This window comes from Apostichopus japonicus, chromosome 6 (genome assembly GCF_037975245.1).
Source record: "Apostichopus japonicus isolate 1M-3 chromosome 6, ASM3797524v1, whole genome shotgun sequence".
NCBI lineage: Eukaryota > Metazoa > Echinodermata > Holothuroidea > Aspidochirotida > Stichopodidae > Apostichopus > Apostichopus japonicus.
In genome coordinates, this window is record NC_092566.1 from 18,803,004 (window position 1) to 18,822,095 (window position 19,092).

General features: G+C 38.2%; 1 protein-coding gene across 7 annotated transcripts in view; it reads left to right on the forward strand.

The window, feature by feature from the left end:
• The first annotated feature begins 289 nt into the window (after positions 1 to 289).
• The window catches only part of LOC139969241 (calcium-activated chloride channel regulator 1-like), a 41,892-nt gene continuing 23,089 nt past the window's right edge, over positions 290 to 19,092 (forward strand). For 4 of the 7 annotated variants that reach the window (XR_011793679.1, XR_011793680.1, XR_011793681.1 and 1 more), the window contains exons 1-7: positions 290 to 649; positions 8,058 to 8,240; positions 9,040 to 9,331; positions 11,211 to 11,343; positions 16,945 to 17,125; positions 18,527 to 18,659; positions 18,854 to 18,963. Coding sequence is in view for 4 of the 7 variants with exons in the window: in XM_071974147.1 (XP_071830248.1) it covers positions 587 to 649; positions 8,058 to 8,240; positions 9,040 to 9,331; positions 11,211 to 11,343; positions 16,945 to 17,125; positions 18,527 to 18,659; positions 18,854 to 18,963 (1,095 nt within the window). In the remaining 3 variants the exon portion in view is untranslated. Of the gene's footprint in view, positions 650 to 5,930; positions 6,183 to 8,035; positions 8,241 to 9,039; positions 9,332 to 11,210; positions 11,344 to 16,944; positions 17,126 to 18,526; positions 18,660 to 18,853; positions 18,964 to 19,092 lie in introns of those variants that run through there. The other 3 variants (XM_071974148.1, XM_071974149.1, XM_071974151.1) reach the window with 3 other exon arrangements.

Genomic DNA, 19,092 nt, shown 5'->3' on the forward strand with positions numbered 1-19,092 from the left:
ACTGACGGAAGGGAAAGCAGCGAGTTTAAGAGGTTTTACTATCTGCTACAAAATTTGGCAGTTCCGTACGAACTGAAGTAATCTTTGGAAGCAAGATGTAATTCGAAAGAGAAATTTGATTGGTTTACACGAATTAAGTCTTTGGTAAGAGCGCAGTATAGCTTTTCATTTTTAGATTTGTTTCTTTGCTTTCGCTATTGGCTTTCGCAACAACATAAAATATATAATGAAATACGCAAATTACAATAATTGGTATTTGGGTGTGGTGTAGTCATGAAAATCTCGGCTCAGACTAGCATCGTACGATATACAAATCGTTCATACCGACTTCCAAGTCATGCAAGCTAAGGGAGAAACAACTCAATCGAGCAGTAGCGCTTTCTCCATACAAACGCTGTACTAAAAGCACAATCAGTAAACAACAATTTTATTAGAATTTCTCAACAAACCGAAAGAAATCAAAGAAGGTTCAATAGCAAGGCCGCAGCCTTATGATTTTGATCCGATATTTATAGCAGAGGAATTACAGGCAAGGGAAAACAAGAGTAATGACAGAAGAAGTGGATCGTGTGGCGACTGTGCGATAATGCCTACGGAGGTGGAGACCGACATTCATGGCCACGCAAGGAACATTCCATTTGGATATGAAGTAAGCCTAAGTCTGGTAAGGCATGCTGTATGCTTAACGTTCCTTACATCCTACAATGTTACTTTTGCCTACACTAGGCCTAGCTTCACTGTGCTTGTTCAGCGTAGCCTAGGCCTTATTTTAAACGAAAAGTTTAAGAAAAGAGAACTATTTTTTTCGTAACTATGACCTTCAGGTGCCTCATTAATATTTTAAACTGCGTTGGGCTCATAGGAATTTGCCTTATAAAATTTTAACTCTACCAACAACAGCTGAATATTTTCCACTGGAGTCTACCACTCGGAAAATGACTTAGTTGTTACGAGAGTTGTTCCTCTCTGATGTCATCAATATGGAATTTCAGGCGTATTACGTAATCAATGGTGACTTACTGTGTATTGTGGTTAGGCCTTAGGAGCCAATTTTCAAAGCGAGCGTATTAAGTCAAACAGGAAGCGGTAACTCTGGAGATATGAGATATCAAAGACCGATTTAAACATCGAATTATATGTAACCTCAAGGAATACAGATATTAAAGACCGATTTTTACATCAGATTACGTAACTCTAAGAAATAGATATATCAAAGCCAGATTATACGTAACTGCTAGGAATAAAGACATTATAGACCGATTTATACATTAGAGTATATGTAACTGCTAGGAATAGAGACATTATAGACCGATTTATACATTAGATGTTATGTAACTTAAAGGAATAGAGACATTAAAGACCGATTTAAACACCATATTATATGTAACTGCTAGGAATAGAGACATTATAGACCGATTTATACATTAGTTATATGTAACTCTAAGGAATAGAGACATTATAGACCGATTTATACATTAGAGTATATGTAACTCCAATGAATAGAGACATTAAAGACCGATTTATACACCATATTATATGTAACTGCTAGGAATAGAGACATTAAAGACCGATTCATACATTAGAGTATATGTAACTTAAAGGAATAGAGACATTAAAGACCGATTTATACACCATATTATATGTAACTGCTAGGAATAGAGACATTAAAGACCGATTCATACATTAGTTATATGTAACTCTAAGGAATAGAGACATTATAGACCGATTTATACATTAGAGTATGTAACTCCAATGAATAGAGACATTAAAGACCGATTTATTCACCATATTATATGTAACTGCTAGGAATAGAGCCATTAAAGACCGATTCATACATTAGTTATATGTAACTCTAAGGAATAAAGACATTATAGACCAATTTATACATTAGAGTCTATGTAACTGTGAAGATATGAAAGACCGATTTATACATCAGATTTTATGAAACTCTAAGGAATAAAGATATTAAAGACCGATTTAAACACCATATTATATGTAACTGTGAAGAATAGAGATTCCAAAGACCGATTTATACATCAGATTATATGTAACTCTAAGGAATAAAGATATTAAAGACCGATTTAAACATAACATTATATGTAACTGTGAAGAATAGAGATTTCAAAGACCGATTTGTACATCAGATTATATGTAACTCTAAGGAATAAAGATATTAAAGACCGATTTATACACCATATTATATGTAACTCCAAAGAACAGAGATATCAAAGACATATTTAAACGTCATATTATATGTAACTGTAAGGAATATAGACATTATAGACCAATTTATACATTAGAGTTTATGTAACTGTGAAGATATGAAAGACCGATTTATACATCAGATTTTATGAAACTCTAAGGAATAAAGATATTAAAGACCGATTTAAACATAACATTATATGTAACTGTGAAGAATAGAGATTCCAAAGACCGATTTATACATCAGATTATATGTGGCTGAGATACCAAAGACCGATTTAAACATCAGATTAAATCAGATTAAATGTAACTGTAAAGAATAGAGATATCAAAGACCGAGCTAAACATCACTTATATGTAACTCTAAGGAATATAAAAATCTATTCCGAGGGTAGTTGCACCTGGGGAAGGGGCACCTTTTGTTGTACCTTTTCGGCAACTTTATTGTTGTACTACATTGATAACTTTAACGTTGCTATTTTTGTTCCGAGAGCTGTGACTACTCGGCTGATATTACTGTGCTTAGCTGCGATGATTTTCAGCTGCTCATAGCTTGTGACGTTGCTATTATTGTTCCGAGAGCTGTGACTACTCGGCTGATATTACTGTGAATGGCTGCGATGATTTTCAGCTGCTCATAGCTTGTGACGTTGCTATTATTGTTTGAGAGCTGTAACTACTCGGCTGATATTACTGTGTATGGCTGCGATGATTTTCAGCTGCTCATAGCTTGTGACGTTGCTATTATTGTTTTGAGAGCTGTGACTACTCGGCTGATATTACTGTGAATGGCTGCGATGATTTTCAGCTGCTCATAGCTTGTGACGTTGCTATTATTGTTTTGAGAGCTGTGACTACTCGGCTGATATTACTGTGTATGGCTGCGATGATTTTCAGCTGCTCATAGCTTGTGACGTTGCTATTATTGTTTTGAGAGCTGTGACTACTCGGTTGAGATTAATGTGTATGGCTGCGATGATTTTCAGCTGCTCATAGCTTGTGACGTTGCTATTATTGTTTTGAGAGCTGTGACTACTCGGCTGATATTACTGTGAATGGCTGCGATGATTTTCAGCTGCTCATAGCTTGTGACGTTGCTATTATTGTTCCGAGAGCTGTGACTACTTGGTTGAGATTACTGGGCTTAGCTGCGATGATTTTCAGCTGCTCATAGCTTGTGACGTTGCTATTATTGTTTTGAGAGCTGTTACTACTCGGCTGATATTACTGTGAATGGCTGCGATGATTTTCAGCTGCTCATAGCTTGTGACGTTGCTATTATTGTTCCGAGAGCTGTGACTACTTGGTTGAGATTACTGGGCTTAGCTGCGATGATTTTCAGCTGCTCATAGCTTGTGACGTTGCTATTATTGTTTTGAGAGCTGTGACTACTCGGCTGATATTACTGTGAATGGCTGCGATGATTTTCAGCTGCTCATAGCTTGTGACGTTGCTATTATTGTTCCGAGAGCTGTGACTACTTGGTTGAGATTACTGGGCTTAGCTGCGATGATTTTCAGCTGCTCATAGCTTGTGACGTTGCTATTATTGTTCCGAGAGCTGTGACTACTCGGCTGATATTACTGTGAATAGCTGCGATGATTTTCAGCTGCTCATAGCTTGTGACGTTGTTATTATTGTTCCGAGAGCTGTGACTACTCGGCTGATATTACTGTGTATGGCTGCGATGATTTTCAGCTGCTCATAGCTTGTGACGTTGCTTTTATTGTTTTGAGAGCTGTGACTACTCGGCTGATATTACTGTGTATGGCTGCGATGATTTTCAGCTGCTCATAGCTTGTGACGTTGCTATTATTGTTTTGAGAGCTGTGACTACTCGGTTGAGATTACTGTGTATGGCTGCGATGATTTTCAGCTGCTCATAGCTTGTGACGTTGCTATTATTGTTCCGAGAGCTGTGACTACTTGGTTGAGATTACTGGGCTTAGCTGCGATGATTTTCAGCTGCTCATAGCTTGTGACGTTGCTATTATTGTTTTGAGAGCTGTGACTACTCGGCTGATATTACTGTGTATGGCTGCGATGATTTTCAGCTGCTCATAGCTTGTGGCGTTGCTATTATTGTTCCGAGAGCTGTGACTACTCGGCTGATATTACTGTGTATGGCTGCGATGATTTTCAGCTGCTCATAGCTTGTGACGTTGCTATTATTGTTTTGAGAGCTGTGACTACTCGGCTGATATTACTGCGTATGGCTGCGATGATTTTCAGCTGCTCATAGCTTGTGACGTTGCTATTATTGTTCCGAGAGCTGTGACTACTCGGTTGAGATTACTGTGAATGGCTGCGATGATTTACTGCTGCTCATAGCTTGTGACGTTTCTATTATTGTTTTGAGAGCTGTGACTACTCGGTTGAGATTACTGTGTATGGCTGCGATGATTTACTGCTGCTCAGAACTTGTGATATTCTGCAGGAAGACGACTCGGATTTTGCGTCACTTCAATTGCTTTTAAGGTAACAAACAGAGAATATATGAAAGAGTTAAAAAAGAACAAATTTAAGAATACAGACAGCAAAGAGAGAAATGTCAATAGATGAAAAAAAGGTATTATAGAGGTAAGGAGAAAAAATGTACGAGCAGAAGAATATATGTCCAATAAAATGCATATGTTTAATCCTTCAAGTTTTCTCCCTGGCGAACTGGTAGAATTAGTCTTTACGGCGATATGATATAATTTTGTAAATACTTTCAGTTTATAGAAAAATCATGGCCATCTGGATTGGCATTATTTAGCTTGCAGTTGAAAAGATAATACTTAATATGCAGCATGAAGAAATTCAAGGGGTGATAAGTTGAAAGGGGCTAACAAAGAAAGGGTCTGCTTTGGTTAAGTAAATTGTCTGCAACAAAAATACTTGTTCATAATCTAGCAAGAAACTGGAAGTCACGTGGTAAAAAGCCAAATAAATGTTCCATTTAGATTCAGTCTTGCAATCTTGCACAATTGAGAGGAGAAGGTGCTAAGAGAAGAATTAGTGTATTCGTTTCTAAGCTTTACGAATTTGAATAGAAAATATTGCGTTTTAACATCCGAAAGCCCCCCGAATCTCTTTCAGTAAAGTTATATGTAAGGTTCCACTTAGAGCAGGCTCATGATGGAAGAGAAAAAGTATCAAGACTGATAGCACAATCAAGCAGTGACATACTGCAGGTATATACATGAGTTCATATGAGGTCAGTTTGCATGTGGTCAGCATCCGAACTGATAACATGCCTCCACATATTTGACGACTCGGGTGATCTCACACCCACCACACCCAACCCCACCCACCCTATACCAATCCCGTCCCAACCCACCCCTTCTAATGTAAGTCCTGAATGAAAATCAACTGAGTAACGAGGAACATCATTGGCAAAAATTCAAGAGATAGATAGGGACGCCCAGGCCTTTGCTAGAGGCTCGCTGCGACAGATTTCTGAAGGCCGATGTGCATTGCAAGGTATATCAGCTCTTTTGAAGCAATGCATACTGTTGCAGAAAGGGTGTGTCCGATCAGATCCTTCAAACATGATTGACAAATACTTCACCGTTGACTTTGTCTCTGCTTGGTATGTTTGGTTTAATCGGACAATCAGACAACCGGAGTAGTTCGACAGCAATAATGGTGAACATGTTGACATAAAGAAAATTTGACATTTACCTTAGCAAACATTGTAAGAAGGTCAAAGACCAACACTTGCTGCAATCGACGTGGATGATTGGGCTCTAAGTACAATTACCTATACGGTGGCAGCTGCAGGATTACTTCCATAGGAGATACTATCAGAGATCGTCAAAGACCAATACTTATTGTAATTGACACGGATGATTGAGCTCTAAGTACAATTACCTATACGGTGGCATTTGCAGGATCACTTCCATAGGATACACTGTCAGAGATCGTGGCAAGGCGTGGTCTTTATGTAACACATTTGTTGGCCTTTTGGAATGTGCAAACACGGTCATACAGGTAAGGTAATTCTGAAACAACTTACATGTTACAAACATATATGGCAGTAAAGACAGGATGTTTTAGACTCCACTTGGAGCTCTTGGAAATAATTGCTTTATCTAGTTTCCTGATCCCTTTGTGGATCCCTTCGTGATATTGTAACCTTGTAACAAAGAGCTGCCTCTAACAGCTTCTACATGCAGTGAGGCCAGTAAGGTACGATGAATACCACAATCATGTGTAAGTGCAATTTCCAGTGTTTACAACATATAACTGTGTATGTTTGGGTTGTGGGCTATTCTTATGCTTACGCTTTGGTCGTATAATGTGAGGGTGTACCTCGTATCTGTTATTCGGTTAGACGGTTATTTTACCTACAATTGTAAATGCATCTACTTTTCTTGTTAGTGAACCGTCAGTATATCGTAGAAGCATATCAAGGTCACTGTAACTACTGTTATATATTGTTTAAACGAAGCACTGTGGGCATTTCAGGTCAATAACTAGTTGTTTGGTCGACCCTATCCCTAACCCCCTCTCGAGAAAAGATATCTTATAAAATCACAGCTATATGATACGACGGTACATTGTTCTTTACCTTTATAAAAAAATCTATGAACCTACGCTCAACAATGTTTGATAGACGTATGTGTAATGCACGTGTTTATGTCTGTCGGGAGTGGGAGGTGTGTAGTTTTATGATTGGGTGTGTATGTGTGTTTATGTATGTCTGTCGGGCAAGGGCGGCGGAACCGGGGGGCACAGGGGGCACGTGCCCCCCCACTTTTCCTCAGGTTAAAAATGTGCCCTTTTTATACATAAAAATTGAGGTGTCTCAAGTTGGCAATTAGAGGCCAGGGAACCAGAATGAACACTGGGGAAGGGCCGTTTCCGGCCATCTGTGGGGTTTGCAAAACCAAAAATTTAATAAGAAATAAACTCTAATTCGGAAGATTCCTACATTAGCAACTAGCATGATTTCACCTCAAAGGCTCCTTGTTTCCCAATTTGCTCATTGGATATTGCAGTGCTATATGCATATTTTCCTTGGGGGGGGGGGGGGGGCTTGATGGAGTGATGTTGTATACGCAAATAAGATAATACAATAAGAGTTATAAAGGGTACTAAATATAAGGCTGCATCAGTCCAATCGAATTTCTGCAAAGTGCCCTTTGATGTCGGTGCCCCCCAGATTAAAAGTGCTTCCGCCGCCCTTGCTGTCGGGAGTGGGAGGTGTGTAGTTTTATGATTGGGTGTGTATGTGTGTTTATGTATGTCTGTCGGGAGTGGGAGGTGTGTAGTTTTATGTTCGTTAGAAAGTCCATCTGTTCTAAATTTTTAAGGTTTGATCGACGTTCAATATCCAGTGTTGTTTTTGCGGAAAATGACTTAAAGATATCGGTAATAAAATACCTCGGTGCGTTTCAATTGTAATGTCTTTCTCCACACAAATATAATTTTGAAGTGTGATCCGGTGTATGGTGTAAATTCTGAACATATATACAGTTGGATAACCCTAGACCTAGCACAAGTAATATTACTTTTGTACAACATTTGGACTAATAATTAGTAGCGAGTTAGCTACCGATGTAGGTCCCACACAATTATTGCAAATCATTTGCAAACCTTTGAAGTTAACGTATGATTTCCGCCTTCCCGATGCTATTTTGATATATTAAATGAGGCATCTTGATGTGGTCTAGTACGTAACCACTACAGTAATATTAGCATATTCAGCAAACTATTCTTGAATTTGAATAATTAACCTGCCCGCTCGTTATAAAAATATTGTTGTGTTAAGGGACGTTCTTTACCGTGTCATCAAATCAACCTATATATCCATCACTTCCTTGAATCACTTTACCTCGTCCATCAGTTTTGGGTATCATCTTTTCCAGGATAATCGTGAAACAATTATGAACATCGCTGTCTTCAAGCTGATTCTCTCGTGCCTCCCGGTACTTTGTTTGGCAATAACCAGACCGTCATCCATCAAACTGGAGAACAATGAATATACAGGCCTCGTGATTGGTATTCACCCAGATATCCCGGAAGACGAACAGCTCATTACACGTATACAGGTAAGACAAGTAGAAATAATATACTTAGACAGCAAGACGAGCACTCAATACACGTATACAGGTCAGACTAGTAGATATTATATACGTTAACAGCAAGACGAGCACTCAATACACGTATACAGGTCAGACAAGTAGATAATGTATACTTTAACAGCAAGACGAGCACTCAATACACGTATACAGGTCAGACAAGTAGATATTATATACTTTGACAGCAAGACGAGCACTCAATACACGTATACAGGTCAGACAAGTAGATATTATATACTTTGACAGCAAGACGAGCACTCAATACACGTATACAGGTCAGACAAGTAGATAACATATACTTTGGCAGCAAGAGCAACTCATTACACGTATACAGGTCAGACAAGTAGATATTATATGCTTTGGCAGCAAGACGAGCAACTCAATACACGTATACAGGTCAGACAAGTAGATATTATATACTTTGACAGCAAGACGAGCACTCAATACACGTATACAGGTCAGACAAGTAGATAATATATACTTTAGCAGCAAGAGCAACTCAATACACGTATACAGGTCAGACAAGTAGATATTATATACTTTGGCAGCAAGAGCAACTCATTACACTTACACAGGTCAGACAGTTATCGCTAAAACTAGGCTGACAGACATCACTTAGCTAACAACTTGATGTTGTTTTATATACTGTTTAAAAATGAGGAAGATTTCCTAACGTTACAGCGCAGGGCATAGCAGTAAGTGCTATTGAATCTGATGAAGTAAATTAATGAAACTCCAGCTGCTCATTGATATTCTTATTTCATTTCAGGAAATGATGACAAGTGCAAGTGACTATCTTTATACAGCAACTCGACAACGGGCGTATTTCAAAAATGTTACCATAGTGCTTCCTGAAACATGGGCGAATTCTGATCTTTATGAATCTCCTGGAAACTCCACGTTTGAACATGCCGATGTTATAATTGCGCCGTCGAATCCTCGGTTTTCCCCTATACCTTACACAAAGCACTTTGAGGCTTGCGGTAAACAAGCAGCATACATTCACTTCACAGATTCATTTCTGTTGGATTCTATGACTGAACTTTACTACGGTCCTCTTGGTAAGTTTCAAGTATCATCAATACTTATGTGCTCAAGTATCATCAATACTTATGTGCTCAAGTATCATCAATTATTATGTGCTCAATTATCACCAATAATTATGTGCTCAAGTATCATCAATAATTATGTGCTCAAGTATCATCAATTATTAAGCGCGCAAGTATCATCAATTATTATGTGCTCAAGTATTACCAATAATTATGTGCTCAAGTATCATCAATAATTATGTGCTCAAGTATCAACAGTTATTAAGTGCGCAAGTATCATCAATTATTATGTGCTCTTTTGTAATATATCAGTCACATGGACGATATCTACACATTTAACGTATACGTGATCAGAAACCCCTATGAACAGTAACAAATTTGCTTAGCAACTCCCACATAAGAATGCCATACATTTGTCTATATGTCGGAAGCTTTAGGAATGTTGCTTTACATGCACGCAGAGTAAATACATATGTGTAGGGTGCCATTCCCTCTCTGCAAAAGCTTCAAATCTGAACCACAATCAGTGTGTTTTACACTCATCGACGTGAGAGTGCTAGGAATCAAACGAACCAAAGCGAGAGAGCAAGACATACCTGGAAATGATGCAGCTTCCGGGGTCCTGATCCCCAGTCAAGTTATAGAATATATTGCAAAGTAATTTCATATTCATTCCTCTCTCCAACATGTAGTTTTGTGCCTTTAAGTCGTTATAAGAGGATAAGGTCATAGAATTGGTCTAAAAACACCTTAGAGTATATATGTTCTGAAATTTCTACACTAGCTATTGAACTACTCGCTACAAGAGCACGACCAAGTTTCCACCCGAGCGGAAAATCAAATATTACAATTAAAAATGTACACACCCGACTGTTGTTTGACATGGGTTTGTTTAGTCAATTATCTTTGGCAGTAATTATCAACCATGTCTTTATCAAACAGAATCCACAAACCTGTGTACTGTTAGTAGACAACAAAACTTGCATTTATATGTTGGCAATTAGTTGGTCAAAACTAACTTAGGGTGTTGGCATTCGATAGGTGATTATGTTCATTAAATGTCAACTGTGTATCCTGCATATGTCACACACAAAAACAAATACATTTATTAATGGTAGAAATAGCCCAAAATCGATTAATATCCGATTTCAATCAAATGAATCCGATTCCTTTTTCAATAAATAAAAGTCACACACAAGTTTTCTCTTCATCAAGTGTATCCGTTCTTTCTGCATACACAACAAGTTTATTGAAGTATTGAAATTCACAAACATAACATGGAGTTGAAACAATACTCGATTTTAACAGAAGCAAATCTGACTAAAATCATGTTTTTTATTAAACTAAAAACAATCAACAAACCTGTTTTTGAAGTCATTAAAGTCATGAAAAAAACTGGTCTTTTGGCTATCATGGACATGCCAAAATTAAAGTAGGCCTATATCTGACAGTGTCATTCCAATATACGAATTAATGACTGTTTGACTTAATATTGCTATAATGATTGTTTAGAGCTCATAAATTAACGTTACATTTCAAAGGTCATGAGGTCAGTACATTCCAATGTTCATGTGCTTCACATTTGGTAGGTGTATGACAATTGATGTGCCTGTACAGACATGTTTTGCAATGATCTGCAATTTCCATGGATTGCCTTGTTCATTTCTTTCAATATGTTTACACTGATATTCTTGACTCTTTATCAATGCAATATAAAAACACCAACAAGTACCTTTGTCAACTGATTTGACAATTTAGAATTTATGTCTGATTTCCTGATTTGTGTTTCGTTCATGTTTCTTCCGGTACAATTGTTTGAATAAAACGACGTAACGGTTTTGTTTTTGTTTGGTAAATCTGACATCATTTCATCGCCTTTTTCTCTGGTAAGGTCCCCTGTTTGTTCACGAGTGGGGTCACTTTCGATGGGGTATCCTGAATGAATATGCTGATACTGTGGCTGACCGTTCCAATTACGAATACCACTACCGGTCTCCCACCACTGGTTTGTACGAGGCAACCAGGTCTGTAACTTTTATTCGTATTTCCCATCGTACCGTGCTCACTGTTCAGTACTTACCACCTCATAAACGCTTTCCTTCATGAAAACACCCGTATTGAGGCTGTTAAGTCTTACAATTTGGTTAGTGGTTTGTACTTCTGTCACTGCTTTATAGCGCATACGTTGCATTACTATTGGCCAAACAAGAACCTCGTGTGTGCTGACTGAGAAGGATAGGTATATTTTACCAATTGAACTATTTATGAGTTGATATGTATAAAATATAAACAGAACTATGATGTTTGAATTAGAAACGCTTTGCTTTTACCTCCCTCTGATTAAAACGTTAATTTCGGAGTCAATATGTTAGTGTCAGGAAAGGTAATTTAAGACGGTTACGTATATTGGTTTATTTCATACATTAGCAGTGATACGGCATTGGGTAGAGTAGCAGTGACTCAGTAGTGGTGACGCAGTACTCGTAGTGACTCAGTTCTAGTAGTGATTCAGTACTAGTAATAATGACTCAGTACTAGTAGTAGTGACTCAGTAGTAGTGACCCAGTAGTACACTCAAAAAAATGAAGTGTTAAATTTGAATCGTAAAGTGTTGAATTTAACACCCCACCCTGTTTGGATTAGGGACAACACCCACCGGGTTAAATTAACACTTCAGAAGTGTAACATAATATAACACTTTGCGAGTGTTGCCTTAACAACACCCATACAAGTGTCAAAATAACACTTCCTGGTGTTGAAGGTACACTACAGGGAGTAAAATTAACACAATAAAGTGTTCATTTGTTAAAACTTCTGGGTGTCAACATGACACTTCAGGAAGTAAAATTAACACCATAAAGTGTTCATTTGTTAGCACTTCTGGGTGTCAAAATTGCACTTCAGGGAGTATAATTAACACTCTAGTGCACATTTTTTGGCCTTCTGGGTGTCAAAGTTCTGCTTCAGTGAGTAGAATTACCACCATATAATGTTCATTTGTCATCTGTGTCAAGATGATACTTAATGGACTCTCAACACACAATAGTGCTCTCTCGTTTATACTTCTGGATGTATATTTAACTGCTGGTTTGTAAAGTTTAACATGTTTATTATGTAACGCAAATACAATACTGTTATGTAAAATTTTGCCAGAAAAGTTTACATCGCACCCGTTTAGTAAATATGTTATACAGGTTTTAGGTTAATTATTACCTAGTAATTAGGTAAACAATATGGATGCATGTTTGAATCGCTCACAGCAGAAAGTTACATTTAAGAGAGAGCAAAAAGCAATGACAACACAAACAATTCAGAATGTGGGATTTTCAGCAATTAAACACCCTACTACCTTCCTATTCCAGAGGTCCATTTATTATATCCCATTAAATGTAAAACGAACAATTTAGGCTATAAAAGTATTGTCTTGTGGAATTAAGTCAACTTAAAAGTGCCAACATTTTCAAATGCTACAGTGCAGTTACTTGGTCTTTATTTTTTTGCACATGCCTTTTGGTTTCTAGATTAAAGACAAAGAAACAACTCTTCCCAAAGTCAATTTCAAATAAGCAACAACTTTAGAAAAATTCTGATCCATGGGATGAGAAAACATGGAGTGCTGTGTATGATGACTGCTACACTACAGTGACTATGTCTTTGTTGTTGGCAAATGCCTTTTGGTATTCCAGATTAAACGCAAGAAACAACTCTTCCCAAAGTCAATTTCAAATAAGCAACAACTTTAGATATATGCTGATCCGTGGGATGAGAGAACGTGGAGTACTGTCTATGATGACTGCTACACTGCAGTTACTTTGTCTTTGTTGTTGGCTCGTGCCTTTGGTATTCCAAATTAAACACAAAGAAAAAACTATTCCCAAAGACAATTCCAAATAAGCAACAACTTTACATACATTCTGATCCGTGAGATGAGGAAACATGGAGTTCTGTCTATGAGAACTGCTAAACTGCAGTAACTTTGTCTTTTTTGTCGTCACGGTGAGCATAAAAATCTCGAATCTGGTTGCGTTTCACACCACCAGGCAACTTGTAGACAACTTTTTGGAAAAATTCCCAGGCACCGAGACTTGCAATTTGGTATAATTCAGATTTAACACGTAGAATAATTTGAAGCAAACATCAATGGCTTCATAAATGTCCTGTGGGGTAGGGCATGTCTCTGGATGATCACAAATGACTGCTTTGGGTGTATTTTGCTTCCTCCAAGAAGTAACACATATTGCTGAGGTCTTTCTGAAATCTTTTGCAAATAGAATTCCAAGTTGATGCTTCCTAAGTAACAACAAAGAAAAGAAAAGAAAATTCCCATCATAATGAAGTTGTGTTAAAACCTTCTTGGAGCATAAGCAGTTTTTTACATGTACCCCTCACAAAACATGAACATTTCTGAAGAAAATGCCCACAATTTAATCAGTTGTGATTCTAACTTCTTCAAGTACGTTTGAATCTAGAAAGCCAGATGGCCTATAGTGATTACTTGTCAAAACAGGAACTTGCATTAAACTTTCATCAGACAAGGTAGGCAACTTTTATAACCAATGCATCATGTTAACAATGCTTAAAACAATGCTCACTCCCACTGTATGCAATTGTGTAGATTGATATGAATTATAACAGCTAGATCACTTCCATAAGATAGCTAAATTATAGTTGGGCCTAGGTCTAAAAGTATCACCAATCCACATCAGCTTCGGCCTACTTGCTACAACTTACAAGCTAAAATGGCAATTAGTGGTAATTATATATTGCATTACATTAATATATGTTTATCCCTTATTTGAACATAGTACCAGCGTAACTATAGGCCCATGCCCGATGCTATTTAAAATGCATTGTCTTGAAATAGCCTAAGTATACCCTAGTAGTACTAGGCATAGGCCTAGTAGTAGTATAGTCAGTATTGCGAAGTTCGCCATACTGCGAAAATCGGCCACCCTTAAGAAACACACGATTTCACCATGACAACCTATAGCAACAGCCAATTTCACGAAAAATTACGAAGCTACAGTTATTTTCTCTCCAAAATGACCCGTGTGCAAGAAATTACTTACATATTTGTCAATAAAATGACGAAAGATCTATGAAGTCTGTTATAATTACTGAAAAAGCAACAGCGCCACCAATTTTTACCAGCGCCACACTGTAGGTTGCGTGGCCGAAATTCGCAATACTCTAGCAAGAAATACCAGTTCCACAATCACGAAGAATCTTCTTGGAAAACAACGTGAAAACAGTTTGCAGGAAAGAAAGTTTGGCCGTGTATCGTACTAAAACACAATTCTCCCACCATATGAAGTATATTTTCTGGTGATTTATACCAGAAGATTTAGTTTTGGGGTGTTTTAAGTCTTAAGTGGGCGAACTTCGAAGTCACCATCCTACTACTTAAAAAAAGTGACTCGCAGGGTATACGGTTAACGCACAAAAAGGAATAGAATGCACTAGATTACAATAAAGGCCTAGACCAAAGTCCTCCGTCCGTCCGAAGGCAATTCCGTTTAATGTTTACTTGTATGTAGGCTACACTGATTCGTTGACAATTATGAGTTGACTATGACAAACAGCAGCTAGCCTATTATATTAACTTATAGTATGACTTTAACGTTAGGTCTACGTAACGCAAGCGATTCAAATGCATTCGTCTGCCCAGCTTAGTCGTGGGTCTCTAAGCATATCTCGTTCTTCTCACGTACACTTACATAATATCAAAACATACCTTCGAATTTTTCAATCATTTCTTCCAGGCCCCAGTCTCCTATAACGTCATTTTCATGCCATTGTAGCTCGTTTTCGCACACTGAGTACGTAACGTTTTGTGGCTTGAACGTATATATGGCTGTGGTTACTATAGTACATTTAGTAACGATAAATGTCGACAAACTGGTACAAGTATTGCTAGGTACGGTAAATGGGTGTTCACGGTACGGTGGTACCGTTTAAACACTTAACTTACACTAAGAATCCAGCTGACGGGAGGTTTGACCAATCAGAATGCTCGAACTGAAAGTACACTTCTGCAGGTGTTAAAAAATCCACTCTACATAAATTATGTAACCCTACTCAGGGTCAGAGTAACCCTTCAGGTGTAGGGTGAACGGTTACACCTGGAAAGTGTTAAAATTCAACACTCCATTTTTTTGCGTGTAGTAGTGACTCAGTAGTAGTAGTCAGTAGTAGTGAGTCAGTACTTATAGTAATGACTAAGTACTAGTAGTAGTGACTCAGTAGTAGTGACTCAGTACTAGTTTTGACTCAGTGCTAGTAGTAATGACTCAGTACTAGTAGTGACTCAGTAGTAGTGACTCGGTAGTAGTGACTCAGTAGTAGTGACTCAGCACTAGTTGTGACTCAGTACTAGTAGTTGTGACTCAGTACTAGTAGTTGCGACTCAGTACTAGTGGTGACTCAGTACTAGTAGTTGCGACTCAGTACTAGTAGTGACTCAGTACTAGTAGTGACTCAGTACTAGTAGTGACTCAGTACTAGTAGTGACTCAGTACTAGTAGTGACTCAGTACTACTAGTAGTGACTCAGTACTAGTAGTAGTGACTCAGTACTAGTAGTAGTGACTCAGTACTAGTAGTAATGACTCAGTTCTAGTAGTAGTGACTCAGTACTAGTAGTAATGACTAAATAGTAGTGACTCAGTAGTAGTGACTTAGTGCTAGTAGTAACTCAGTACTAGTAGAAATGACTCAGTACTAGTAGTGACTCAGTAGTAGTGACTCAGTACTAGTAGTAGTGACTCAGTACTAGTAGTAGTGACTCAGTACTAGTAGTAATGACTCAGTTCTAGTAGTAGTGACTCAGTACTAGTAGTAATGACTAAATAGTAGTGACTCAGTAGTAGTGACTTAGTGCTAGTAGTAACTCAGTACTAGTAGAAATGACTCAGTACTAGTAGTGACTCAGTACTACTAGTAGTGACTCAGTACTAGTAGTAATGACTCAGTACTAGAAGTAGTGACTCAGTACTAGTAGTAATGACTCAGTTCTAGTAGTAGTGACTCAGTACTAGTAGTAATGACTAAATAGTAGTGACTCAGTAGTAGTGACTTAGTGCTAGTAGTAACTCAGTACTAGTAGAAATGACTCAGTACTAGTAGTGACTCAGTAGTAGTGACTCAGTACTAGTAGTAGTGACTCAGTACTAGTAGTAGTGACTCAGTACTAGTAGTAATGACTCAGTTCTAGTAGTAGTGACTCAGTACTAGTAGTAATGACTAAATAGTAGTGACTCAGTAGTAGTGACTTAGTGCTAGTAGTAACTCAGTACTAGTAGAAATGACTCAGTACTAGTAGTGACTCAGTACTACTAGTAGTGACTCAGTACTAGTAGTAATGACTCAGTACTAGAAGTAGTGACTCAGTACTAGTAGTAATGACTCAGTTCTAGTAGTAGTGACTCAGTACTAGTAGTAATGACTAAATAGTAGTGACTCAGTAGTAGTGACTTAGTGCTAGTAGTAACTCAGTACTAGTAGAAATGACTCAGTACTAGTAGTGACTCAGTAGTAGTGACTCAGTACTAGTAGTAATGACTCAGACACTTCCCTCCCCTTTCCCATTCATTCATGTATTCCTTTCTAATTTGATATTTCCATTAGATGTTCACTGGGATTAAAGGGTCTTCACTTGAAGTTAGACACAGCTAGTTCCCGTTACACATATTGTAGCGGAGACTCCACGAACGGGTATGAAGAAGGATGCGTGTTTATACCTACAGACGACCAGGACCCTGAATTAGTCAGCGGCTCCGTTATGTTCGGGTACACTTCTCTCTCTGAGGTAAAGTCACATGCAGAACTGAAAACATGTGAATGTTGAAGCAAATTATGAATAACATGACTATGATTTAGTTTTTGAAAAGGCAGTAATATGCTAAGTCTAGAACCACCAGCGTTCAAACCCTGTCGAGCACATTATCGATCAGGGCAGAAGCGTTGATCCTTTTCATTACCGATAAAAGCCCTCCATGAATGCAAATGCACTCATAAGCATACACAAATAGGGTATAAGAGGTACAACTAAGTTTACAACTTTATTATTGTTTTTTTTTTTTAAATTATTTAAGGTTTACAGTCTTGTTCAAGGCCAAGGCCCGTCTCACACGACTTTGCAACTGAACCCTGGTCATTGGTAACTTGTTACACCTACACACCAAAGTGTGCACAATTCGATCTATCTGTCCTGGGGCACCACAGTGAACCACAACCACGTGTCCCCCGGGGACTTCCCGTAGGGTGCAGCCACAAACCGGCGCACGCAACTATATTTACAAGTTACCTCGCAACTCCCCATTTACACAACTGTGTGATGAGAGGCAATGGAGATAAAGTGCCTTGCCCAAGGACACAACGCAATGATCTGGCCAGGACTCGAACCTGTAATCCTTAGATCACAATTCCACTGCCTTAACCACTTGACCAAGACGCCCTCAACTTTGAGGGTCATCCCATGAATAATTACCTCTGACAACAAGCCAGGGTCTGTGTGAGGCGGAGGAGGTGGGAGGTCAGAAAACAACTTTGAGGGTCTTACCAAGAAGAATTACTTCTGCGAAAAAGCCAGGGCCTGTGTGGGGGGAAAACTAAATGTTTGTCCTCAATATATAGAGTCAGAGAGTCCTAGATTTGAAGTTTAATTAACACATTTAATATGACTTTTTCGTGACATCGCTTTTTCTGTGATTTGTCTGTAGTTCTTTACAAACAATATCACTTAACAACGATCCTGTTGGAAGAAAGCATACAATAAAGACATAATTTCGTGTGTAGGCTTCTGAATGGTAGATTCGGAAGGAGAGGGATAGTGACTTTTAGAGAGGGATATTAGGGGCGCAATGCAAGAATATTACCAGTTAGGCTAGGGTCGCTCGGATTGCATATGTATAGGAGACACTAACTATCGTGGTTTGTAAATACCAACACAAGGAAGTTTTGAAGTAAACAAAATCACTTTGTTGGTGGAAGTAAGTACTATTATGGTAAACTTGTAATGGTTTAGGGCAACAACATTTTATAAAATGCAAATCCTTTGGAAGCAAGTCCCAAAATGTTGACCCTTCCTTCTGGCGACGCTTCTGCCACTTTCTCACTTCCCTTCAAATTATCAATATGTGAGCCAATAATATAAATTATACGCCTGTAATAAACCCAAACTGATACTATTTCTCATTAATCATTTCAGATCATCGACTTCTGTGACAATGAAACAACCGACGCCAAGAATTATCATAACGTTGAAGCACCAAACAAGTTAAATAGAATTTGTGGTTTGAAAAGTTCTTGGGAAGTAATGCGAGAACATTCTGATTTTAAAGGTTAGCTTCCTCATGTATTGAGGTGATGGCATCGCTCAGTGAATTGCATCGTAACATCACCGTGTACTTACCAATACTTAACAGATTAAAACTTATTAGTGTGTTTCGGCATGTCTTCTTCATTAGTGTAGTCAGTTTGTACTTACATTAACACGGTTTTAACAATGTCACTCACATGTCTTCTTCATCTTTAGATGACAACAATCCACCTCGAGTCATCTCGAACAGGCAACCGACTTTCCGCATAACCAGGGTGCTTCCAAGAAGAGTTGTGGTTGTCATGGACACGTCTATCAGCATGCTGGTAAGTAAAACATTAAAGATGACTTACTATAGTGACGTTTGTGCTGTAACTAAGAACCTGATTGATATTGGCTAATAAAGTACAACCTGGAGTGTTAACATTGTACAAGATATATAACATGCAGGGCAT